The sequence below is a fragment of the Staurois parvus genome, unplaced genomic scaffold (genome assembly GCF_062004578.1).
Source record: "Staurois parvus isolate SC_StPar_1 unplaced genomic scaffold, SC_StPar_1.0 ptg000061l, whole genome shotgun sequence".
NCBI lineage: Eukaryota > Metazoa > Chordata > Amphibia > Anura > Ranidae > Staurois > Staurois parvus.
Window position 1 is genome coordinate 2603764 of NW_028317857.1, and position 26402 is coordinate 2630165.

At 39.2% G+C, this 26402-nt stretch overlaps 1 protein-coding gene across 3 annotated transcripts in view; it reads right to left on the reverse strand.

The window, feature by feature from the left end:
• Positions 1–26402, reverse strand: part of ARHGAP12 (Rho GTPase activating protein 12) — a 144088-nt gene that overhangs the window by 15255 nt on the left and 102431 nt on the right. The window contains exons 5-14 of one of the 3 annotated variants that reach the window (XM_089668683.1): positions 25890–25970; positions 23495–23623; positions 23101–23181; positions 16234–16302; positions 12299–12360; positions 10930–11002; positions 8450–8545; positions 7002–7106; positions 4689–4787; positions 2645–2762 (exon numbers count right to left, since the gene is read on the reverse strand). In XM_089668683.1, coding sequence (XP_089524809.1) covers positions 2645–2762; positions 4689–4787; positions 7002–7106; positions 8450–8545; positions 10930–11002; positions 12299–12360; positions 16234–16302; positions 23101–23181; positions 23495–23623; positions 25890–25970 — 913 coding nt within the window. The remainder of the gene's footprint in view (positions 1–2644; positions 2763–4688; positions 4788–7001; positions 7107–8449; positions 8546–10929; positions 11003–12298; positions 12361–16233; positions 16303–23100; positions 23182–23494; positions 23624–25889; positions 25971–26402) is intronic. The other 2 variants (XM_089668684.1, XM_089668685.1) reach the window with 2 other exon arrangements.

Below are 26402 nucleotides of genomic sequence, written 5' to 3' on the forward strand. Positions count from 1 at the left end.
AATTATATTAATTATAACAAATGACCTTTACCCACTTTTACTATTCTTCACTTTGGCTTTATCATTCTGGCCTCGTGTATTGCTCACATATTACAGATTACCATAGCCGAGCTGCACACACACAAAAAAACCCCCCCAAAAGATCCCAAGTGTGTGCAGAACAACAAGGGCACAAGACAGTTCTAATCTGACTGAAACCAACAATCAAGTACAGTTCAGGTAAGCCTTGGGAGTGAAGTAGCAGGCGCAGGTAAATATAGGTTATTTTATGCTAAACACCACCCACATAAAACTGGGATCGGAGTAAATTGTAAATGCAGAATTGAATAAGGAATCAACATGGAAAAGGCAAGGTCATTGCAATAATCAGGTACATATCTAAAAATGAAATGTATAAGCAAGGAAGGATCACTGTTGGGGAAGACTGTACATAAACAGATCTCCTATGATAAGGGATGGGACTATGGAGTTCCGTATACAGGAAAGAGAAGCAGAGTTTATAGTCCATTAACAGATGAACCAGCACAGCAATCTGATTTTAAATAGGTGTTTAAAAAAAAACAAAACTTTAAATGGCAGACTTTTAAATAGTGACAAGTGTTAGATTCAGATGCAAACAAACTTTTGTTGAACACAAGGCAAATAGCTAAATACACAGATGACATACAGCTGTTTTATCTGACAAATGATTTGTATTTCTGCCCATATGAAATTTACACAGCCTTGACACACAGTACAACCAAACAGATGACATCTGTTTAGCAGGGACCGACTGAATTTCGATCCACGTGTGGCCAGAAGTCAATGTACAGAACTTGCTTCTGTTCAACCGTCCCGTCAGTATATTTCCACTCGATCAGAGTCCTAGGAAAAAGGCTGCAGTGCTGATCTTTGTAATCTGATGGCAGGGAAGTCTCCCTGCTGTCAGAATACAAGTACACAGTGCAGAGAATTCCCCCATCCACATTGAATGCATGGATGGGAGAACTGGCTGTTTTTTCATTCAACCCACTGGTTGAATGAAAAAAACTGACCCACGCATAGCCAGCTTTATTGTTATATACTGTAGAAGGAATAATACTTTGGTGCCATCTCTCCAACCCCAGCTTGCTGACTGGACAATGAAAGAGCAGCCACAGACTGATGAGGCAATCTTTCTGCATGTTTCTTGTCAGCACTTTTGCATGTAGCACAGCTGATCAGCTCCCAGTCCTGTCAGACCAAAATCACCACAGTGGTCGGAGGTGCAGGACAGTGTTGAAAATGCCATCTACAAAGATGATGGGGTTATGCCCTGTGTTGTGTGATGTCCATGCAGTGGAGGGGCGCTGTACTGCTTAAACAAAAATTCGAAAAAAGTGCAAGCTGGGCCTGGGACTATGCAGTGACAGACACAAAACATTGATGTCCCACCAGAATGGAGAATCAGGATTTCCTGCTTCTTCCAGTATGTTATTTAATCATTTAAAAGATACCTGATGAATTGATGATAAAAGATAACTGAAAAACAGACACTAATTAGTATTATGCAGCCAAGAACAACCTTGAAACCAGAAAACAGGTGTTTCATCCTCTCAACAATGGTACCTCTGCACAGTGTGCAGCGCTGAGGGTCACCTGTGGTGCTACTCTTATTACAAGTGCATCGCTGTGTCCACAAGTTAAATTGTTACTAAAGGCTACATTTTTTTAAAAATTAAAATAACAAACATGTTATACTCACTGGCTCTGTGCAATGGTACAGCACAGAGTGGCCCTGATTCTCCTCTTCTTGTGTCCCCAGCCAGCAATCTTGGCTCCTACTCTTCTTAGTGTGTTCTCATGGCAAGCCGTTTGCTATGGAGGCATGTGGTGTCTGCTTGCTCGAGCTGTGTGTCTATGGAGCCGCGATCACTCAGAGCGCTTATCCCCACGCCCCACTTCCTCCTCACTGCATCTGATTGACAGCAGCAGGAGCCACTGCTTTCTGCTCAGAGCAGCTGTGAGAACTCAGCAATCAGCGGTCATGTGATCGCTGAGTCCCCACACTTGACGTATCTGGATTTGGACAAGCATGCCTGCGCATATATCCTGCTTATCTTTTGTTAATGCGCACATAATAGGCTAGAGGTTATACCAATCCAGTAGAGGCTATCTTTGTTTTCACTTGATTTTATTGTGTTGGATGTTTTTATGTATCAAGAAATTGTAATAAAATCTGTTTATATTTATTTATGTCTCATGGTGTATCTATAAAGTCCGTTTAAAGTCCGGCCGTTTAAACTCCAGTGGTTGCTGGTGAAATTTTTCTTCTTCAGTTTACTTTTCTACTGTTCAGTATATTTGGATGTGGCACTTTGATAATAAAGCTAAAAATACTCAAAAATTATAGGACTTTCACTTTAAGAAAAATGACCAGGTATGTCTGAAACTGACATTAGGTGGACACAGCCCATTTCTCTGATGCATGTGGGCGCTTGTATTACGAGTAGCAGTTTTGGACATGAGCAGCAGTGTGGACAGGCTGCTCAGTGCAGTGGTGTCCATTGCTGGGGAAAACACTTATTTTCTGTTTACACGGCTGCCTGATGCTGGTTCAGCACGTTTTTTTTTCTTTAATGCCACTGCTTTTCATTAACCCTGAGACATATCTCAGAAGCCTTACATCGACTCTTTTTGGAATCTTTGTCGTGATCCTTTTCCTTGTCATGTTTTTCTTTTCCTTGTTTCTCCACTGGAGAATCAGGCACATTATCCTCACTGGTTTCTTCCGACTCTATAATCTGTAAGTAATAAAAACACATGCACATTAGAGAAGCCCTAAAACGTGTATATTGTTAAACAGTTTAACTGTAGGAAAAATAATGGAGGAAAGAAAAGTACATTGGCACCAAATTTTAATCTAGATACCTCTTCCATGATGCAGATGGTAAGATTAACAAAGTGGAGTTGTAATTACCAAAGCAGTAAATCTGTAATACTCAGCAATTCAGAGCACAACAAATGTTTAAGTAGCTTCTGTAAAGGAACTGTAAGATCTTTTTTTAACATTTACTTTTTAGATGTACATTTGTAGGATTTCCACATAATTCAAAAATAGTTTTAGCATTATTAATTAGCAATATTGCTCTAAACATATCCAGTGTGCGATTCCTGCATGGTTCTACACCATGTTCAATCTACACCATTGTGGTAGCTTCCGTATAAGAAAAATTATTTAGGGTTATCTACAAAAATACTAAGATGTCTTACACTGAATGACAAACGGGCACTTAGAGAGAATCTGCAGTTCCTTTACCTGGTCTTTTCTATATGACTGCAGTTCAACTTAAAGCTAGCCAGACAGGGACCAATTTTTCACTAGCGTTTCCAGGGACCCTTGAATCTTAACTGATAATTATACAGTGGAAGAATGGAAACAGGCCATAAAAGCATAGCAATTCATCATTACCTAACATAAAAGGGAGAGGGACCTTGAAAAATGTTAGTAAAGTAAGCCAGTGAAGTTCTAAGAATAAGTTGTGGTTTGCTTGTGAGTGGGGCAAGCAGAATGATGGGTAGTTTTCTCATTATTAATAAGTACTGTTGCGATATCTGTCCTTCTGCAGCTAACTTGCGTTTTCCACAGAAAAAAAGGTGCATACACCATTTTGGAAATGCAGCGACTGGGAAATCGCATGGTACTTTTGCACCATGCAATTTCTCTGTGGCTTCCGATGTGTGGGGGTGCCATTAAGAATGAATGACCTTTTTCGGTAGTGAACATAAAACGAAAGTCACCAGAAATATACTTGCAGTATTAAACCACTTGCCTATCGGGCACTTATACCCTCTTCCTGCCCAGGCCAATTTTCAGCTTTCAGCACTGTCGCAATTTAAATGACAATTGCGTGGTCATGCAACATTGTACCCATATGACAGTTTTATAATTTTTTTCACACAAATAGAGCTTTCTTTTGGTGGTATTTCTTTTCTACTGGGTGTTTTACTTTTTGCGCTATAAAGAAAAAAAAAAAAAAAGAGCAAAAAAACTGAAAAAAAAAAGTTTTTCTTTATTTCTATTACAAAATTTTGCAAACAGTTAATTTTTCTCCTTCACTGATGTGCATTGATGAGACTGCACTGATAGGCAGCACTGATGGGTACTGATAGGCAGCACTGATCGGTGGCACTGCTGGGCAATGACTGGCGGCACTGCTGGTAACTGATGGGTGGCACTGCTAGGCACTGATGGGCACTTGTGGGTGGCACTGCTGGGCATTGATCATCATGGTACAGGTCATCAGTGCCGATCTGTTTTCTCACAATTGCCGGTTGTCGGCAGTATTCTCCTCACACTGTGACAGCGTGAGGAAATTGCAGCCAATAACCGGCAACTGCATTTACCCAGTGATCTGCTGTTTCATTGGACACAGCTGATTACGTGGTAAAAGGTGGCTGTGATTGGCCTTTTACCACATCATATGATCAGCTGTGTCCGCAGGACACAGCGATCATGGAGATCGCTGGGGGCGCGTGTTTTGGGAGGGCGTCATATGACGCCCTCCCAGAACTGGACAACCACACTGTAGCCATCATTCGGCTATAGCGCGGTTGGCAAGTGGTTAAAAAACATTCGCTAGAATATATGTAACTAGTCTATGCTCTTTTATATCTGTCACAGTTCTGCCTTATACAGAAATATACAAACATTTAAAACATGATCGTACCGGAATACCAATAGTGTTGCAAAGTGCTGTGTACCATTCTTTGATCATATTGTCATTATCGGATTGTATCAGTAGCTCTGTTCCTGAGTTGGTTTTAACCTGATGAAAACAAAGATAAGTTATCTCGTATAACATGGAGCTGCAGTTTAGTAACATACAGAAATCTATAGCTCCCCTCAAGACTGGCCTCTCTTGTACATGGACAACCTGGGTACGGACCATCACAGTGTCTCCACTCTTCATTGAAAAATAAAAAGGTTAGCCGCACTGCAATTAGCTCTTCTTGCAGTATTTTTAATAATCAGTGCACTGACTGCATACTGTGATGCCTCCAACCCAAAACCAGCCTAACTTGACGTGTTTCACCACTCCTGGCTTGCTATCAAGGATGGGGTGCTATCCTTGTGAGCAAGCAGAGTTCCAGTTCAAGTATATTACTCAACAAGTGTTAGATAGCAGAGACAGTAATTATACTTGACCAGGTGAAACTGCCGCCATCTTGTTAAGCCGGCCATAGACTATGTGATTTTCTTTCCTCAAACTACGGGTTTCAGAAAAGAAAACTGCAGAGCTATTATGTTCTCCTGACAGGGAGGCCCATGAAGAAGAGGGGGGGCTGTCTTTGCTGGAAGAACATTATTATTGCTAGTGGCTATAGCCGCTGGCAATAATCGCATGAAAAATCCGTCAATCGAATTGGGCACAATTAACCTGCCTATACATGTTCACATCCCAGCCAGACCCTGCTGAACTGGCTGGGATTCAAACCATCAATGGATGACTTCAGAGGTATCGATTACATCTTGGGCTTTAACTGTGAAATAAAGCAAAAGACATTCTAAAATGGGGCTGTTAATTAGTTTAGTTGCTCAGCAGCAAACCGGCTTTTCCATCTTTTTGCAGTCCTCTTCCAGCCAGTATACATGTGTTGTTCAGGCCATGAAGAATGTAGGAAGCCTGTAGGAAGCTTAAGGCATGCTACTCATTATTCTCTATGGTTGGAACTGGAATATGTGTGCCAGCTCAAATAGGGAATGGAAGAGGACTGGGCTGAGCAAGACAGACTGGCTATTTGCCACTTAAAAGTAATCTACATGTATGAACTGAAAGAAAAAATACTATTTTCATCAGGAGGTTGGTGACTGAGGAAGGAAATCTGCCTTAGAATGTGTTCCTTTAAATATAAATGAAAACACATATGGTGTGCATCTCTTAGTAAGTAATTCCATATTAAAAAGACTAACAGCATGCAGCCACTATATTTTCCAATAGCTATAGACATACTGTAAAACAGTAACCAGATTATTCAGCTGCTTTACAACAATCAATACATGCACACTCAATAGGGCAACAAAATCCGCTTACTTCAGGGGAACAAGACTGAACAGCCAAGAAAACACAACCCAAAAACGTTTTAAAGCTGGACTCCAGAGTATGCAAATATAATCTAAAAATCATGTGCATTCTTTCTTGGTGTGCTTTGTTTATTTTTTCCAGATCTTTGCAGTAATTCCATGTGAAACTTTACCTCTGTGCAGGAACGTCCTTTAATAAAGACTGGTCACTGCTGCTCCCTCTACTTGTGCATAGTGACTGGTCTTGTGTCCACCCCCACCTGTAGTTTTCTGTAGACTACCTGTAGCTGGTAGACTTGCTGAGCCCCTCTTTCAGGTCTACTCTCTATATAGGCTATGTACAGTACCATAGTGATGTCACTCTACTACTTTTACAAGGTAAAATGTAATAACGGAGTCTGTAAATGTAACTGGTACAAAGTAGTGTATATCCTTTACGGCTATAAAATAATGTATTTAGATACATTATATTTTGTGCTCAGAGTTCAGCTTTAAAATGGTTGTAAACCTCTGACATGAAATTTTAACAAATCATATCCCTATATAGTGTGTACTTGTCTCTATCCAGAGCACTAAGTGTCATTTCTGTCTGCTGCCCTGCTCCTCTGCTATCAGCACGAGTCAATTATAATGATTAGCAGTATCAGCTCTGTTCCTGTCTGCTGTGTGAGGCGAAGTAGGTCCCTCCTCTCCAATCAGCTCTCAGAGCTCTTCAACAGTGTGTAACTGCAGCTTCCCGCCCCTTGCTTTTCAGAGCTGAGAGATCCTGTGTAAATTCTGCACTTTGAATAAATGTAGGGGACAGACGGCTGTAGACAAATAGGTACAACTTCTGTGGAAGGATTTCTTTCATCTTTGTGTATCACCTGAGGCCAGTCACTTCATTGGTTATATGTAAGGGTTTACAACCACTTTAAGACTAAGTGTTAAACAAAAGATTGAAGAGATTACAATCTACCTCTATGACATTCTTTTTGCTGGATTTATCCTTTGTAGCCCATTCCACAGATGCTCCTTTAAGATCAACCGTAAATTCTGGTTTCGACTGGTTGCTTCCAAATTTCTAGATACGAGAAGTTATCAGTGCATTAGCCATCTTTACCAAGGACAACACATTGTTCAAAATCATAATTACTGGATAAATTAATGAAAGTATATAAAATGTAAGGTTGAAAACTGCCAATCCAGGCCAATGTGTTACTTCAGTTAAATATGGATCATAAGTTATCAAAAGGTACTTTTTGGTTTTTTTTTTATATAAATATTTTGGGGTTTCCAGTGGGGTGTTCTTGTTTTAGTTCCCTTCTGCCTTGAGTTGCATGCCTCCTGTTACCACATGGCAGTTCTTGGGTGTTTCCACTCTTCCTAATGGAGAAGAGAAGGACCCTGAAGTAAGGACTGGGAACCCAAGCAAAGAGACTTCCTACAATGGGACCTAAGAATAAAAGTGACTCTGTCACTATGTTTTAAATAGGAAACAAATGCCTACCTGCATAACAAGCAATTGATTCTCACCTTTCCTGCTGCCCACACATTTAAATTCTGCTAGGTTAAGAAAGAAGCTTGATGAATGTTCAAAATGTGACACTTTGGGAGTGAAGGACAGTGGCATCCCGCACTGTGCTCTGTGGTTTACTCCACCAGCCCCTGAATCATTGCAAGAGGCAGGAGGAATTAACACAAGGGGGGGACTAGGGCTCCAACAAGTGTGCCAGATGCTGAATATTTTTCAAGATTATCCTTTCAATCCAGCAGAATTAAAGCAGGTAACTACTACAGGCATTACTGACTTGCTTTGCAGGAAGGGAGGCAAAGCTAACCATTGGTTGTTTTATGTTAAAAAAAATAGTGAGTGTTTATTTAGCTTTCCATGGTTTGCTAGAAATGGTTCAGATCATTGGTGTGGATTGGCTTTTTAAATGAAGTCTCCAGTTCGGCTAGGGAATTACCAAGTACACCAGTATGCCACTAGTATCTCAAAAGGCAAAAAAAAAACATTTATAAAGAAGCAGCACAAGGACTGCCAGAGCAGCTGTTGAGTTCACTCTTTTGTGAAGCTCAACAAAGGGAGTGTAAAGCAAATGAAAAAAACCAAAGACCTTCACAGTGGCTTTGCTGCTGTTCCTCCATATACTTTCAAGGAGTACCTTACCCTTAATGAGATATATTAGCTGCACTTTGACAACATTTTACAGGCAGAGTAGCTCTTCAATATAGGAAGCTTGCACAAAGAAGAGAACTTTTGTAAACTGGGTTAACATCCGAGATGCAATTTCCATGCTACTGCTCTATTAGGCAACAAGCATATAGATTTTAAATGATTTCCAATAAAGGTTTTGCAATGGCGAACAGATCTGAATGCACATGCAAAGCAACGTCATGCACATACAGAGATGAAAGACTGACGTTTACATAGGTGAAAAAACGCTGATGATGAAGAGTGTTTTTCCAGGCAGAGAGGAGTGACAGGAGGAACACAGAGACAGAACGGGTGCAGAAGGACTTTGTTAAGAAAGGGAAAGAAAAGGAGTGATTGAAATAACAAGAGATAGATTAGCACAATAAATTAATGACATAAAACAGATACCTAAAGCTTTGAATCATTGTCCATGTTTTACTAAAAGTAGCCAAAGACATGAGTTGGTGGTTTTTTGAACTGGCTGGCTTAATCGGGGAGGGTGGGGGAAAGTGACAGGCCGCGCTGAACACTTTCAGGCCAACATTATCCTTTAATAACTATGACCAAGTAAACCTTTGAGGTCAGACATTTGGCAGTTTACACTGCTGAATTGTTATAAAGCCATTAAAGTCATTTTATTTTTGAATTGCTTTGTAAAGTCAGTCTGCATAAAAAAAAAAGAAAAAGTGTTCACTTTTTTCTTTTACTTGTGCTCTGGCCCTGGGCCAATTTCTGTTTCTGTCTGTAATATTTTGCAAAATCTAATAAAAGAAAACTCATCAAAAAAAAAAGAAAAAAAAGAAGAGAGAACAAAACAACAAAACATTACCCACTAAACCTGTGGGACATTTGACCATTATTATTGGACTGAAAGTGTGTGAAAATCTAACAGGGATGCACTGATACATATACAAGTACTCGTGAAAATGCTCCCGATACCCGAAACCGATACTTTGTGCTTTGCATCAATACAAAATAAATGGGCACAAATTGCACTGCAAAGAATGGCATTTGATTTGAACAGCAATGCAGTGTGATTCCTGTCCGAATCACATGTGGATTCCAGCATTGCTCTTGTGTGAACCCAGGCTGAAATCATCAAGATAAGCCTGGGTTCACCCAAGAGCCGTAGGTAAACCGAATGCGATTCAAACAGGAATTGCACTGTATTGCTGTTCAAATCTCATGCCATTCTTTGCAGTGTGATTTGCGCCCATTCATTTGGTATGGACGCAAATTGCACCGAAAAAGTATTGGTACTCGTTATTGGCGAGTACTTGACCAAAAGTATCGGTACTCTTACTCGCCGATAGCAAAAGGGTATTGGTACATCTCTACTTTAAAGTGGTTCTTCAATCAGCAGCTACAATACTGTAGAAGAGGGAAAGAACTTCCAGTGGAATTGCCCAAGCGATTTGAGCGGAAGTGGGGAGTGGGTACCTGTCAAATCATACTTACCTAGGTGAATGCAGCATCAATCCAATGCTGCATCTGCCCCCGCCGGCTCCAAGGGTGAGAACTGAGTGATTAAACACTGCTGATCGTTCAGTTCTCCCTGCTGCTCTTAGCAGAGAACTGGTGACTGTCAGTCACTGCTGTCTACTCTGCACCCCTCCCTCCCCAGTGCTCACTGGAGTGTTGGGCTGTGGAGGGGGCGGGGGCGGCTAACTCGGCATCTCAGCAGACTTTAAAGTTGGGATCTTTTCCAAACCTGGACCGGTCGAATTAAGTCAGCTGACAGCAGACTTTATTCCATTGTCAGCTGAAACCGGGTCACAGGAGTGCAGAACAAACTGCAATCCTGTGATCCACAGGAGAAGTACAGCAACACAAACTTTGGCTGTACTTCTCCTTTAAATGGCATTTATTTTGGACACCACTTCCATTTTATCCAAAACTAATAGAAAAAAAAGCTACAGTTTAAGTTGGATCACAGAACTGCAGCCATGAAAATTCAAAATGATTTTAAGAGTACTCGTCGGAATTGTAACTATCCTTTAATATTCATCTAGTTATATGGATCCAATACCCAGCTGTCGATCAGCAGATACAAATTACACTAGATTTGATAAATTTGACTAGACTAAGGCTAGTTTTACACTAGCAGCACTTCTTACAGCCCTTCTGAAAAGCATATGAGGTGGATAGGAGTTTGGCAGGCAGTGAGCAGGCGATATGTCACCCCTTCAGCTCCTATTTTAACCCTGCAAATGCTGCATCACCATAGCTCAACCTTGTGCATTACACACAGTTACAGGGTTCTGGCCAGGCCCAATTTACTTGAATGGGTTGTGTTTGGAGATAGTGCTGCCTGCCGAATGCCATGGGAAGATAACACTTGGAAAGGCAAGCATCACAGCCATGGCTGTCCAGCTGCCTTTGCATTTTAAGTGGGAGTGGAAGGAGGCTGTTTTTACCACCAACTGCAAGGGTAAGTCCTAACAGTTTGCTCATGTAACGGTTAAACTAAAATAAATAAGATGTCCCTCAAGCGCTGGATAAACAAGCTCCTGAATTAGTATTTAAATAGTTTATAGAAAGGAAATTAAATAAAATTATGATTTTCCAGACACTCTTTTTCTCTGTAACTAAAAGCAGATAGCCAGGAGACAGAGGTACTGAATGATAAAACATTGCATTATTTCCTGCAATCTGTCTCAATGAAGGAGGTAAAAAAAATTAAGAAATTTAAACCCGATTGTCTCACCCAGCTAGCTCCAGTGCCTTGAAACAACATAGAGCAGCCTTGCAGTACAGCCCATGAGGATGTCCAGTTCTTCCTGTAAAAACAATAACAGAAATGTAACAGCATTTTAATGTATTTTACTAGATCGTCAAAATACTAAAATGATGATAATGTTAATAGTCACTAAGCCAGGGAGACCATAATCTAACAACTCAAGACATGATTAGATCACCAAAATCATTTGAAGTACAAATCGTCCACATGTGTATATGTTAAACATTTTGCACACATACATCACAGACAACCAGGGAATTACATGTTTACTTGTGAAGGCAGTTTTTATTATACTAGTTGAAGATTATAATTGTGTTTGTCACTGTATTAGAGCACTTGCAATAACACAGTTGAGTACCATCCATGATACTTTTTTTTAATTTGCACTAACTGTTAACTTTTAGGGACAAGCTGTAAGGCTGGGGTATACCCCCATCTTTTCCAATCAAGCAGTACTGATATACAAAGGATTAGCAGAATATTAATAGACAAATTTACAGAAACAAGCATCTCTCACACACAGCACAGCTGTCTTGGTGTCCAGGGTCTGTCACATCCCCTGCACTGTACTCCAATCTATATTGCTCCTGCTCCCCAAGCAGTGCTGTTGTTGAGCACTCTGCAGGTAGCATGTTGGACCATTGTACTCTGTGTAAGAGCGGTGGTCTGGATTTACAGCATGCTGCTAACACAGAGCAGCTTCAGATATTTCTAAATAGTATTACAAAAAAATAAAAATAAAATCAGTTTCTTTACTTTTTTCAATCTGGCTGCATAATAATACAAACCAAGGCATCAACTGGGCCTTAAAGGAAACCCAGTAACATATGTAAGCAGGAGCATAGATAGGGGGAGATGGGGGGGGGGTCACTTATGTGTCACACAGCAATTCAGTTTGAGACCTATTCAGGCTTTTACACAGGAGCCTTTACATGAGGTTTAAGGCAAAGCAGTGTTTTCCAATGAAACAGATACTATCCCCTTGCACCATTCCCACTGCAGCTCAGCCACCAAATATGCCAGTATTTCCAGGTATAGAGAAGAATGCAATACCTGCCCTTTACTTTCATATGACAGTGTTGGCTATAGGACAACGGAACAAAGTGTCAGGGAAGTAAAAGGCAAGCATGTGCTGCAAAGTAAGTTGGCCAAACAATTGATCATATTGCTTTGCCTTGCATTAGAATATAACAGAACATCTATCATTACATCCTGCTTTGCAGCATTCAGTCAATTTAAAGAGTGACTCTGTCTACAGAAAAATCTGGAAATATACATCTAGGACAATTATTCCAATATAACATTACCGATGATCTACACAGAAAACTGTACTTGCCTAATTTTCTTCCCATTCTCTGTGATTTTAGTCACATTTAACACTCCATACTTTTCTTGATCCTGAAAAATGAGAAAACTTGTGGTTCAATTATTCTGGATTTCAGGCAAAAAAAATAAAAAACATCAAACTATACAGTCTAACATTCATCAAAGCAATGCAAAAAATGCAATGATTGGAAAGTGCAGCGACCCACAACAAAAGATTTCAGTTTACCATTGTCAAACAACAAACTGAGATGCCGATTTGCTCCTCTGGGTATCTGCACTTCACACTGTTTTGGTAAATAAATTGTATAAATGTATTGGTTAAAGCATCCGGCTGTAAACACGTGTCTGAAAGACGAACCATTCTTAAGGCCCATAGCAACCAGACTCTACCTCTCAAGTCTCCAGCGCAGAGAGCAGAATGAAAGGCAGGCTCTGGCTTGTTTCACGATATAAGCACCAGGAAGAATTCTTCCAGCAGACACCATTATGCACAAGGTGTGCATAGTACTCCCCTGCTATTCTTGGAAACCCAGGATTTAAATTGTATTTCCATTTTTACAGTCAAAGTTGAGAAAACTTCACTATACAATATGTTTGTTATGTGTTCCTATTCAGCAAGCCTAAGAAAATTTAAAAAATAATATTTTCTACCTTTTGGATGTTTCCGAGGAAACTGTGTCATGGCTGACTGCAAGCATGTCTCTCAGGTATCTCAATGTGATCTGTCTCAATAGCTGGGCTGGGGACTGGCTAAGTCAAGTTCTCACTAATATACAATGGAGAAGCCCAGCTCCTAAACCTTTAACCCTCTGTTAACCACTTCAATACCAAGCACTTTTCCCCCGTCCCTGTCCAGGCCAATTTTCAGCTTTCAGCACTGTTGCACTTTGAATGACAATTGCACGGTCATGCAACACTACAATACTGTCACCAGTCACTGTCCCTGATCATCGCTACACCATTTATATGATGACGCTGTACTTCACTACTGACAGCATGTACAATTTTTTTTAAAAATTGTGAAAAAAAACACAAAACTTTTTTTTTCATTTTCCAAAGAATTTAGACAAAAATGTACAACTTCAAAAAACTCATAATGCCTCTTACTAAATACCTTAGACTGTCTACTTTCCAAAAAGGGGTAATTTGGGGATTATTTGCACTGGCCTGACATTTTCAGGCCTCAAGAAATGAGATAGGCTGCCAGTACATCAGGACTGATTGATTTTCAGATAAATATACTATAGTTTGTGGATTCTATAACTTTCTTACAGACCAAATAATTTACATTAATTTAATATATACAAAGAAATGTCGCAGAATACATTTGGGCCTAAATTTATGAAGAACGGTTATTTATTTGCAAAATGTTAAAACAGAAACTAAGAAAAATGCACCCCCCCCCCCCCCAAAGTTTTCAGTGTTTATCCAGCAAATTTTTTTTTAAAAAAAAACAGCAGTAATTAAATACCACTAAAAGAAAGCTCTATTTGTGTGGAAAAAAAGTAATTTTTTTAAATTTTTTTTTTATTATTACATTTCTTTTTTTTATACATACAATGACCAGAGAACTACAGTGTTACTATGGTAACACTGTATTTCATACCATAGTAACACTGTACTTCTATGGGGAGGTGAAAAGGATTTTTTTTTTTTTACACACTGAATTTTACAGTTTAAAGAAAACATTTTTTCCTGAGAGAAAATTAGTCATTCAGTGTTTACAATTGTGATTAGCAGTGATTGGCCACAACTAATCACATGGTACAGATGGGCTGTGATTGGCCCTGTTTGTACCATATGATCCCTGTGACCAATCACAGAGCTCATCACAATAGTACACAATGAAAGGCATGAATCAAAGCCTTTCATTGTGTACCATTGTCATATGATCTGCTGTGACTGGTCACAGCTATCATGTGGAACTAGCTAAGGGCCGGTTCAGTGATCTGCCATCAGCTGCGCCCAGTGGACACAGCGAGTTTCAGATTGCGCCGGAGCGTGGTCCATGAGGCACGATCCTGGGAGGACGTCAGATGAGTGGTTAAGTAAGACGTTGTTCAAATTTAGCACTATGGATAATATATCTGCCTCCAGAAAGGGTTAATTATGGTAAACACAGAAGCACTTCATGACAAACCCAGCCCACCTCATAAGAGAATTAAGAGTTTTACCTTGCTAGATGTTCCATAACGGAGCATCTAAAAAAAAGTTGTATTTATAATTTTATTTTTAAACTTTGCTATCTGAATGGGGAAAGGTAACAAATATAAAGTAGGTATTATCCCAATTTGACAGCAAAAGTGGAAACTAGAGATGTGTAGCCAAAAGTATTTGTTTTTCCATTTTTAGATCAAATAGGGAAGAATTAGTTTGCATTAAAAGTTTTAATTGCTGTTTGTGTGCCGGCTAGACAGATTAACCCTCTCCACTTCGGTCATAAAATACCAAACTTATGGGAAATTCAAAATTTTAGAGTTGTCATCAAAACAAGAGGTGAGGGTTAACCTTCCAGTGGGGAGACCCGTTACATTGACAACTGTATAAAAAAAGAATTACACTCACTTTATAGAGCTTTCTTATCGCTTCCTGTCACGTGTCTGGGACAGGCAGTGATGGGAAATCTCTCAAAATGACACAGACAATTCAAAAAAAAACGTTTTGGCTGTACACACACTTTAAACATGTGACGCAAGCTTTGTATTTTCCCTAAAAATATCACTTGTAAGGACCTATCCTAAATACAGAGTAGTGTTCTTGTCGCATAAGAAATAGGGAGGGGATTTCAAGGTGGGACACTAACTGAATAAAACTGAATGAAAGGCTCAGTGCAACAGCATGAGCATAGAAATCTACTCTGCCGATTATTGTATTGTGACAGTCAGCACCCATGTCTGATGGAATTCAGTCACTGTTCGTCTGACAATTTTCCACTCAGCGATTTCGACAAAAGTTGACTGAAAAATCAACTTTTGTCAAACTGGGTAGCGCTGACTTTTGCCAAGCCATGTATGGCAGGTTTTGGATTGGAAAAGAAAAAACGCATATTTAAATTTATAAGAACACATATATATGCAATTCCAAAGACTTCACAAAGGGGAAGGAGAGAAATGTATAGAATAAGGAAGATTATAATTAAAAGGTTTTTTTTTTTTGTTTTTTTCCCCCCAGTAAGTATAGTGAAGTTGGCATGGTCTGCAATACGTGGTACTAAGGGTTTAATTAATAACACATTTTAAAATAAAAATGGATGATGGGTCCAAAAACTTTAGTTACTAGAGGATAGAATGCAACTATTTTGATCCAGGCAACTGATCTCCAACACCCCTGTGGGGACAGGAACAATTTTTGAATGAGGTCACACGGGATATTTTTGGTCTTGCTCTGGACCTAATTTACTGGAGTTCATGAGATGCTGAGATTGATACACATTTCTCTTTCTTCAGCCTGTTGGGAATGCAACAGCATGTACTATAATGTACTATATATAGTATTGTGTGTTAATATCACTTGACCAGTAGATGGCACTGTATGCTAAAGGTTACTAGTTGTGTATGTGTAAAGCTTGCTGATACTTTCTTCTTCTCTATCATCTCTTCAGGAAGTAATGAGTCTGTTATACAGTCTGCTGCAATGTGCTCTGTATGTTTGTAACTTAAGCCACACAAGTAAAGCCTGAATTCTGCTATCACTACCAGTGTCTTCTCTAACACATAACCAACACAGCCCAGGTAACTCCCATCCATTAGAACATATCAGAGAAATGTTGCTGTTGTTTTATCCATGTTAAATGAGAAATATCCAAACATAAAATGTTAGGCACATTAAAAGTTTCACAAAACATGACTGCACTTCATCCTAACTAGCTTTAGTTGATAGATGGAAAAGAATATCTAAAGCTCCTCTGTTATTGTCATAAAAAAAAAAAAAAAAAAAATCACTAACCGTGGATTGGTGCTTTGGAGAAGATGGGGAGGTCTCAACCTCAGGGAAATGTTTGGATGGCGTTAATTCCTGAAACAAAAAGTTAGATTTTGGATTAAGCACAACAATATTTTGAGAGAAAGGGATTCACATATTGCATATGCCCATCTTTGTTTAAGAGACGACAATCTTAACTTATCATGGGAGAAACAGGTAGGCTGCTACTGCTGACATCTCCTTTTGGGAATGCCAGTTGCCTGGCTGTCATGCCAATAATTTTGCTTCAGTACTTTCTTACTCACCGACCCAGAACAAGTGTGGAGATAAGCAACTCTGACTTTTTACCTACCGTCATTGACTGCATGCTTGTTCCAGGTCAGTAACAGAATAGAAGCCAAACACGGCCAGTCAACAAGCGTCTTACGAAACAAAAATGCTGTAGCACCTCCCATAATCCTCACATGACAGGTGTGCTTCAAAGGCATGCTTAAACGAACACAGATACAGATCTGATCAAATGTATTTTACCTACTTGTTTGCTAGGCATCCTGAAAACTGGTGCAGAAAAGTTACAACAAAGCACAGCAACCAGATTTCAAACACAAACAAATCAGAATCATACATATTCTGATTGCCATCAGGGGAATTTTATTAAAGAATATCTAAAGTGAAAGCTTTTTTGTTTTGGATAGAATATGGAATGGTTAGGACACCTTGCAGGTTTTTTTTATTGTCTGTGTCCCATTAGGGAAACTTTCCTTTACGTCTTAATTCAAGGCAGCAGCAAGTGAGGGGAGAACTTTTGTAGGTAAAGGAAATCTTCTCTTATGGTGGCCATGCACAAAACGATTTTATATACAATTTTACTGTGGATCGGTATACTGTGCAAGAGAAAAATACGAACAGAAGATTGAAAACATTGTTCGATGCGCAATACACCTAATAATCATATTGCTTTATCAGCTTTCCTATGACTGTATATTCCATTCAGACCAATCAGAATATTTTCAATTGAATTAATCTGTTTTGCTCAGAATTAATCGGTGACACAGTATGTGTCTATTTGATAACTGATAGATTCAATTTTATTGTTCACTTACTAAGAAATGTTTGACCAGATCATTAAATGCATGGCCACATTAGGCAGTTGTCACCAGAACCAATAAGTGTTTTTTATTCCTAAGGAATAGGTCTTGGACTGTCCCCTTTGGTTCCTTGTCTGTTCATATGACCCTTGGTTTGTGAGTATACATATGTCTATTTTTTAATAAATTCTTTTTTATGGTAATGCACGAGGAGAGTGTGCCTTTTTTGTGTTTTCTTCCAGTAGTATCAAGATTTCCCGATCTTTAGAGGGCTGCACCTCAGCAAGTGACAGATACCGTGTTCCTGTGGTGCATGATGACCCAAGTGCTGGTTTTGCTTTTCTTGATGTTTTGTATTTCTAACACTACTGACAATTCAATATTTTTAGATTTTCCCATAACTAAGTCTCGGTGACAATGATCAGCAAGACCAACAAAAAGGGGAATCTCTGCAGAGGGGACGTAACCAGCAATTATAACCCGACAAGTTTCTAACCTTCCATGCTCTACTCAAAATTAAAAAAAAAATTGACTTTAGATAAACTAACAAAAAACTAAAAAGAAGAAAAAACAAATATACACTCCAGTTATTTGCAAATCAACCAAAAAAGTTTTAGTAATGTTAAATATGAACAAATTAAAAAAAATTAAAAAACAACAAAAACAGCAAAATATACAGAGACCGTTCGATTTCTGTTTTACATTTAACATGTAGTTTTTACACTGTTTTGGGAAAGACAAGAAAATAACATTAATAAAAACAGAAAGAAAAGTACCATTCAGAAAAAAAAAATCTTTATATGAATTCTGATTCCAGAACTCTATACTTGTGTTCATTGTGAAAGTTGGTATACTTTTTGGGTATTACATTTTTTTTGTTTCATTTTTATCAACACCCTTCACTGCATCACTAATGACCTAAATGCCGCTCACTTGCGTCTCTGCCCTGTTCTGTTAATATATGCAGATTTTAACTCAAATGTTAAGACAAAGCAATCTTAACAGTCTTAGAAGGGCTAAAAATACTTACCTTTCCTGAAGGAAATTCTACTTCCAGCTCTTTACAATACTTATATGCTTAACCAAAAGCTAGACTTCCCACCTCACCTGAGATCATGCAGTCAAATGCTTAAACTTTTGGTAATGTAAGCAGGACTGGACAAAGCCTGGAACAGCATTTTCTTCAGTATTTCAGCTTATTTCAGTTAGACTTTCAGAAAACCTTTTAATCTTTTTAAGCAGTCCTACTTAATGTCTCCCAACTTCTAAAATGCTGCACATACATTCAGAAATCTGTATTTCAAGTTTCTGTGTGTGGCCACTCCTCCTCACTAGTGCTTCAAAGGCTAGGTTCATTAAAAACACACACACACACACACATATTATATATATATATATATATAAATATACATACACACACACACACACACACACACACATATTATATATATATATATATATATATATATATATATATACATACACACACACACACACACACACACACACACACACACACACACACACACATAGTAATAAAGTAATACATAATAATAGAAACTAAGAAAAACAGGGTTTTTTTTTTTAATTTTCAAAATTCTTGGGTCTTTTTTTGTTTGTTATATAAAAACCCCAATGGTGATTAAATACCACCAACAAAAGCTCTAATTGTGTGGAAAAATATTACATTTTCATATGGGTACAGTGTTGCATGACCGCGCAAGCTGAAAATTGGCCAAGGCAGGAAGGGGGTAAAGGTGCCCGCTAGGCAAGTGGTTAAAGTAAAAAAACAAAGTTTTGATTTTGGATAGAGCAAGGGAGGGTTATAACCCCCAATCAGATTTTACATTTTTTGCCATCTCTGTCTCATTGTGGAGATTACCCTTCACTTCATGTTAAGTAGCCAAACAGGAAGTGAGAGGAAATCCTTGCAAATTAAAAGGAATTCCTTGGGGACCACCAGATCACCAGAACTAGTGTCCCCATTGGAAGATTTGGGGGACAACCCAACATTTGGGATTTTTTTTCACTATTAATGATAATGGTAAACAGGACAAATAGAGAGGGTGAAGCGCCTTAATGATTCAACAGACAGCAATTAAAAGTGAGAAGTGTTCTAATAACTCTCAACTCTATCCAAAACAAAAAAAAAAAATTTGCCTTTAGTTATACTTTAACCATTTCCCTCCTGCCTGCAATGTATTGTGGAAGGGCGGCAGCTACAGGCAAAGCGACATACGGGTATGTTGCTCTAGCTGTACTAAACACAAAGGGTGCTGCATACCCACGCAGCACTCCCCACCCACGACTGCTGTGTCCGGTGGACACAGCGGAATGAAGTTCTGAGTGAATGGAACCTGTGATCATGTGATCACTATGCGATCACATGATCACAATGTTAGCAAAGCTGTTATGAATAAATGTGATTCATAACCGCTCTGCTTTTCTTCCTAGTGAGCTGTGATTGAACCACAGCTATCACATGATACATGGGGCCAATCAACGCACCCTGTACAATGTGACCAGCTCCATCCAATTACAGATCACTATCTTGAGTGGTCAAAAACCTAACTCATTCATTACAGTTCATGAATGAGTTAGGCTCATGACAGCAAGCTTTCCATTGCAGGGGAAATCTTTATTTCTCCTGCAAAGTGTTAAAAATAAATAAATAAATAGATCCCCCCCTCCCCACCCCCCAGTAGTACAATGTTACTATGGTAACATTGTGCTATTCTGATAAAAGTATTTAAAAAAAATTAAGACCCCAGCGGCTCTGGGCACAGCGACGTAATCTTATGTCGCTTTCTATTTCAGGGTGTGAACCCCCCCCCCCTGTCGGTCCAGGGAGAGAATACCACACCAAGTAAAAGCACTACATTTCACACACATGTTTGATTAGCACATTTATCCCTTTGATGACCCCTATTAACCTTTGATCGGCCTGTCACCCAGCCAGTGCCATTAGTACAGTGTCAGTATTGAATTTTTCACTTACCACTGTATTCCTGCCACTAGCGGCATCAGATAGCGTGAGGGTCAGTTAGCACCCCTCCCAGCCAGGGTCAGCTAGTGTTCGATTGACTGCACACTATCGCACTCACACTGTAGGTCATTGATCACCGCCATTACTAGTATAGTGTTTGTATGGATCAATATAATGATCATGGACAGAACTATACTAGTGCCTGCTTTGTATAGTGTCCCCAAAAATGCAATGTTAGCAGGATCGACCCCGTTTGCTGCTAGCATTAGCGCTTAGTCCCTCCGCTATTTTTCACTGAAGATTTGTACCAATTGATTGTGGGCCAAGGCAATTTATATGCACAACAATACATCGCTGCCCACCCAAATTCAACTCTTGCCAGACAATCTGCATGGAAACCTATCACAGTTTCTGAATTTAAAAAAAACTTTTTGGGCCTAACCCTCAACATGGGCATTACAAAAAAAGAATAAATTGTGGTCATATTGGTCCACAGACCCAATTCATCATACAGTGGGGATCGAAAGTTTGGGCACCCCAGCTAAAAAATTGTATTAATGTGCATAAAGAAGCCAAGGAAAGATGGAAAAATCTCCAAAAGGCATCAAATTACAGATTAGACATTCTAATAATATGTCAACAAAAGTTAGATTTTATTTCCATCATTTACACTTTCAAAATAACAGAAAAGAAAAAATGGCGTCTGCAAAAGTTTGGGCACCCTGCAGAATTTATAGCATGCACTGCCCCCTTTGCAAAGCTGAGACATGCCAGTGTCATGGATTGTTCTCAATCATCGTCTGGGCAGACCAGGTGATAATCTCAAAGGTTTTAAATTCCCAGACTCATCTGAGCTTGCCCCAACAATCAGCACCATGGGTTCTTCTAAGCAGTTGTCTAGAAAACTGAAACTGAAAATAGTTGACGCTCACAAAGCTGGAGAAGGCTATAAGAAGATAGCAAAGCGTTTTCAGATGTCAATATCCTCTGTTCGGAATGTAATTAAGAAATGGCAGTCATCAGGAACAGTGGAAGTTAAAGCAAGATCTGGAAGACCAAGAAAAATATCAGACAGAACAGCTCGCAGGATTGTGAGAAAAACAATCCAAACCCACGTTTGACTGCACGATCCCTCCAGAAAGCCAGAAAGATCTGGCAGACACTGGAGTTGTGGTACACTATTCCACTATAAAGAGATACTTGTACAAATATGGTCTTCATGGAAGAGTCATCAGAAGAAAACCTCTTCTACGTCCTCACCACAAAAATCATCGTTTGAACTTTGCAAATGAACATATAGACAAGCCTGATGCATTTTGGAAACAAGTTCTGTGGACCGATGAGGTTAAAATTGAACTTTTTGGCCGGAATGAGCAAAGGTACGTTTGGAGAAGAAGGGGCACAGAATTTAATGAAAAGAACCTCTGTCCAACTGTTAAGCATGGGGTTGGATCAATCATGCTTTGGGGTTGTGTTGCAGCCAGTGGCACAGGGAACATCTCACAAGTAGAAGGAAAAATGGATTCAATAAAATTTCAGCAAATTTTGGATGGTAACTTCATGCCATCTGTGAAAAAGCTGAAGTTAAAGAGAGGATGGCTTCTACAAATGGATAATGATCCTAAACACACCTCGAAATCCACGGGGGATTACATCAAGAGGCGTAAACTGAAGGTTTTTCCATGGCCTTCACAATGTCCTGACCTCAACATAATTGAAAATCTATGGATAGACCTTAAAAGAGCAGTGCGTGACAGACAGCCCAGAAATCTCAAAGAACTGGAAGACTTTTGTAAGGAAGAATGGGCAAAGATACCTCAAACAAGAATGGAAAGACTCTTGGCTGGCTACAAAAAGCGCTTACAAGCTGTGATACTTGCCAAAGGGGGCAGTACAAGATATTAACTCTGCAGGGTGCCCAAACTTTTGCAGACGCCATTTTTTTGTTTTCTGTTATTTTAAAGTGTAAATGATGGAAATAAAATCTAACTTTTGTTGACATAATATAAGAATGTCTAATCTGTAATCTGATGCCTTTTGGAGATTTTTCCATCTTTCCTTGGCTTCTCTATGCACATTAATACAAATTTTTAGCTGGGGTGCCCAAACTTTCGATCCCCACTGTAGCACTAGACCTCCTGTGTAAATATAAATTGTTGACCTGTAAAGGCTTTCAAAGAGTCGCCTAGCGATATTCAAAATGTATATACTTTATCGCCATTGCACGGGCATGCACAATTTTAAAACATGTCATGTTTGGTATCCACTTACTCGGCGTCACATTATCTTTTATATTTTATCAAACACATGGGCAATATATATTAGTGAATTAAAATTCTAAGTGTATTTTCCCAAAAGATTTGCGCAAATGGAATCGCTGCGCAAATGGAACTAGCACAGGGTGGTTCGACAAGTTTCAAACCTTCCATCCGGTTCTGGGACAATTAACACCTACAATTTCCATGGTGATAAGGTTTTAAGGTGAGAATATAAATGTGGGGCATCTTCTTAACACCCAATGAAACTGAAGAGGCTTGGTAAGCTAAGAAAAATCTTCAACATTACAGAGCAACTCCAGTTGCTCTGTAATGTTGCTATTGTACTGTACACGCATTAACTGCATACAGTTATCTGCATATTATATATTTTTTTAGCTATAATGGTCCAGTAAACCCATACAAAACATTTTTATTGCAAGTCCACAGCACTTTTCTTTCTGTACAAAGCAGACAGACAAGGAAATTCACAGATCTGAAGAATCCTCGGAATGTGGATGTGTGTTGGCAAGCAAGCACAGACCAGACTCAAAATACTAACTTTTTCTGTGAAAGGTAGAGTCAAAAAACCAGGGATAGGCATATAACACTCTGTGGAATTACGCTTTTGCTTGATAAGTAACTGTAAAATATAAAATTTACTCATTAATTCCACTGGCATCTTCTGCCTTGATGCTACAGCACACTGTGAAATATGAAAATAATGATTGCAAATTACCACTACAGGTTTATTTCAACGTTACTCATTCAGCACAATAAAGGCTTATTTCATCGTAGGATAGCCTTGGCAGGTGATTTATGCAGCGATAACAGAACCGAGTTTGCAGCTGAACGGATGATAGAGCCTTCATGTTTATTCAGCGTCTGCTCAGAACTGCTGAACTGTCAGTATGTTACATTGGTCTAATACACAGTGACACAGGCAAAACCGTTACCTTATCGTTGGCCTCCAGTAGATATGTGCTGTGTCGCCACTTTGTTAAAACAATTGGATCCTGGAACTTTCGATCAAGACTCCGACTTTTAGTGATTTCTCTTGGATGAGGAGGTGCTAAGGAGTTGTACTAAAAAAAACAAGAAAACAATCAGCCATGGCAGATAGAAGATGACCTAATTAGCCAAAGGTATTAAAGCTGAACTCCAGGCAAACAGCTAAAGACACAGATGAAATACATAAAAAAAGAGCATTTTTGTTTTTTATCTGCCAACTGATGTGAATTTAGATTTGAATTGTATTTTTGCTTTATAAATCAATCTTTCTGAAGATCAGCCGCTCGCCAGTTTGACCTACTAGCTCCCATAAAAGTAATCACAGTGTAATTAAACTGCCAAAGAGCCAAGATCAATTTATTGCTCCAACATTAGAATGAACACTCCACCCAGGTCCTCTTTCTTACATATTTCACCCCAGTGGAGTTTAACCACGTCACCCCCTTCCTGCCCTGGCCAATTTTCAGCTTTCAGCATTGTCGCACTTTGAATGACAATTGCACGGTCATGCAACACTGTACCCAAATGAAGTTTTTATCATTTTATTTTTTAACAGATACAGCTTTCTTTTGGTGGTATTTAATCACCGCTGGGTTTTTATATTTTCCTAAAGACTAAAAAGTTTTGGGGAAAAAACAAGTTTTTCTTCATTTCGGTTATAAAATGTAGCAAATTAGTAATTGCTCCTCTTCACTGATGGGTGTTGATGAGGCTCCACTAATAAGGAGGCACTGAAAGGCACTTATAGGTGGCACTGATGGGGTTGCACTGATCATCAGGTCGCTGATGATCAGTGCCCTGATTATCAGTGTAAATGTGTCCTGTAAGGATTGCTGTTTATCGGCTCTCTTTCTCACACACAATGACAGCACGTGAGGAAAGGAAATGCCGATAACTGGCAAGTATGTTTACATGGTATCAGCTGTGATTGGACACAGCTGATCACATGGTAATGGGCTGCTGTGATTGGCCCTTCACCTTGAGAGCGTCTATAGAAAAAGAGAGCAATGCTGTAGGCTATGATGCACTAATGAGTCGATTAAAGTGGTATTCAACCCAAAAACAAACATTATATTGCAGCTTACCAATTCTTATATGTGATGGCTGCTTTCATTTTCTTTTTTAGGCTTTCCTTTATTTTCACCTGAAGATCTAGCCAGTACTTCTGATGTTTTTCAAAAGAACAAGCTGTCCTGCAGCTGTAGCAGTTAAAGGGTTAAGACAAACCATTTACCACTGACAGGCATGTTTAAAATGATCAGCTTTTATTTAAGTAAAACAAATTAAAAAAAAAAACCCAAAAAACTTTTTTTAACTGCTTATCAGGTATTAGCTGGAGTTTGCCTTCAATTTGCTAGTGTATTTAAATCTGCTAGCACATCTCCTCTCCTCCCCTCATATTGATAATGCTGCTGTTCAAAGGTGTCTCTGTTGCGCCTTCATCCAGAGTGTAGGCACTCTAATACAAGAGGTATGTCACTGACCAGATCACCAGGTGAAAAACAAAACAAAAAAAAAGAAAAAAAGAAAACAAATGCAGCCACTGCATCTGATGATTGGTACGATACAACATACTGCCTTTTTGGTTTTGGCCTTAATACTGCTTTAACTGTAGAATGACTAAGCTTGGGAGGAAAGTGCAACAAAAGGAAGAGCTGGGTGGGGTGTTCTCTCTCTGTTGTGCTGGAACAATAAAGTTGATTTTAGCGCTTTGGAAACACCAGCGTGTAGCTTCATTACACAGTAATAACAGTAGAAAGTGATGAACTGGAGAGATGCAGGAACCTGAGGCTGGCATGTTTACAGTGGAGAGACGTCATAGAAGTGATGTGGCACAAAGTTGCCTTTAAAGTACATCTAAACCCAATCACCAGAATCTCGTATAAGCTTTACACACAAATCTCATTTTTAAAAGTTGTTTCTAGTTGAGTTTTTTTTTTCTTTGAGGAAATCTGCAGCTTTCTTAAAAAAACCAAACAAACCCTGGTACATCTGGTACTCCTGCATTGTCACCTTGTCACATGCACCCGTGACTAAGACTATAAGTGATTAAGCCAACACACCTTGCACAGGCATGGGCCACCATTGGCAACTAACCCATGAGCCAGTGCATGCAGACAGAAAATGAGTAAAAAGGCTGAAGGAGATCAGGGGCATGAAGATTAAAAAGAAAAAAAAAATATGAAGCAAAAAGCTATGTCAGATGCTTCTGATTCAGTGCTTTAGTAAACGAGCGGTCTTCCAGTTTGGATTAGACCAAAGTTTAATATCTATAGACACCACTGATATATTTGCTATTCATGAAAAGTTGTTCAAGGAAAAGCCAATTGCTTACAATACCTTTGGCAGCTCCCACTCAGAGCGTGACCCGTCAGCACTGTAGTAATATGGCCTGCCTTGCTCGTCCACGTGTTTTATCCACTGTAACAAAAAAAGCCAGTTAGGAAACTAAAATCACATTTAACCTGGATAACTTGGTGTATGTAGGGGTTGCAGCTGTTTTTAGGTTGAATATTCAATATATTCTGAAAATGAGGAGAGGTAAAATCACTAGCCAAGCTAGGAATCCAATAGAACCTCTAATTTCTAGTCAATGGCATTTTTAAAACTTAGATATTCATGACAACTGCCATAATGTATCAGTGAGTTAACCCACTCCGTTGTGATGTGCACGTTGTATGTGCGGACCCTGGAAAACAGATGACCTGCTGCTCCCCAGTTTCGGTTAGCAAGTAAACTGAAAAGAACAAGAATTGAACTTTTATTTAGCTGCAGAGGGTGTGTTGGGGGTCATGGGACAGTCAAAATAAGAAAAAACTAATAAGAATTTACTGTACTCAATATATCCTACTA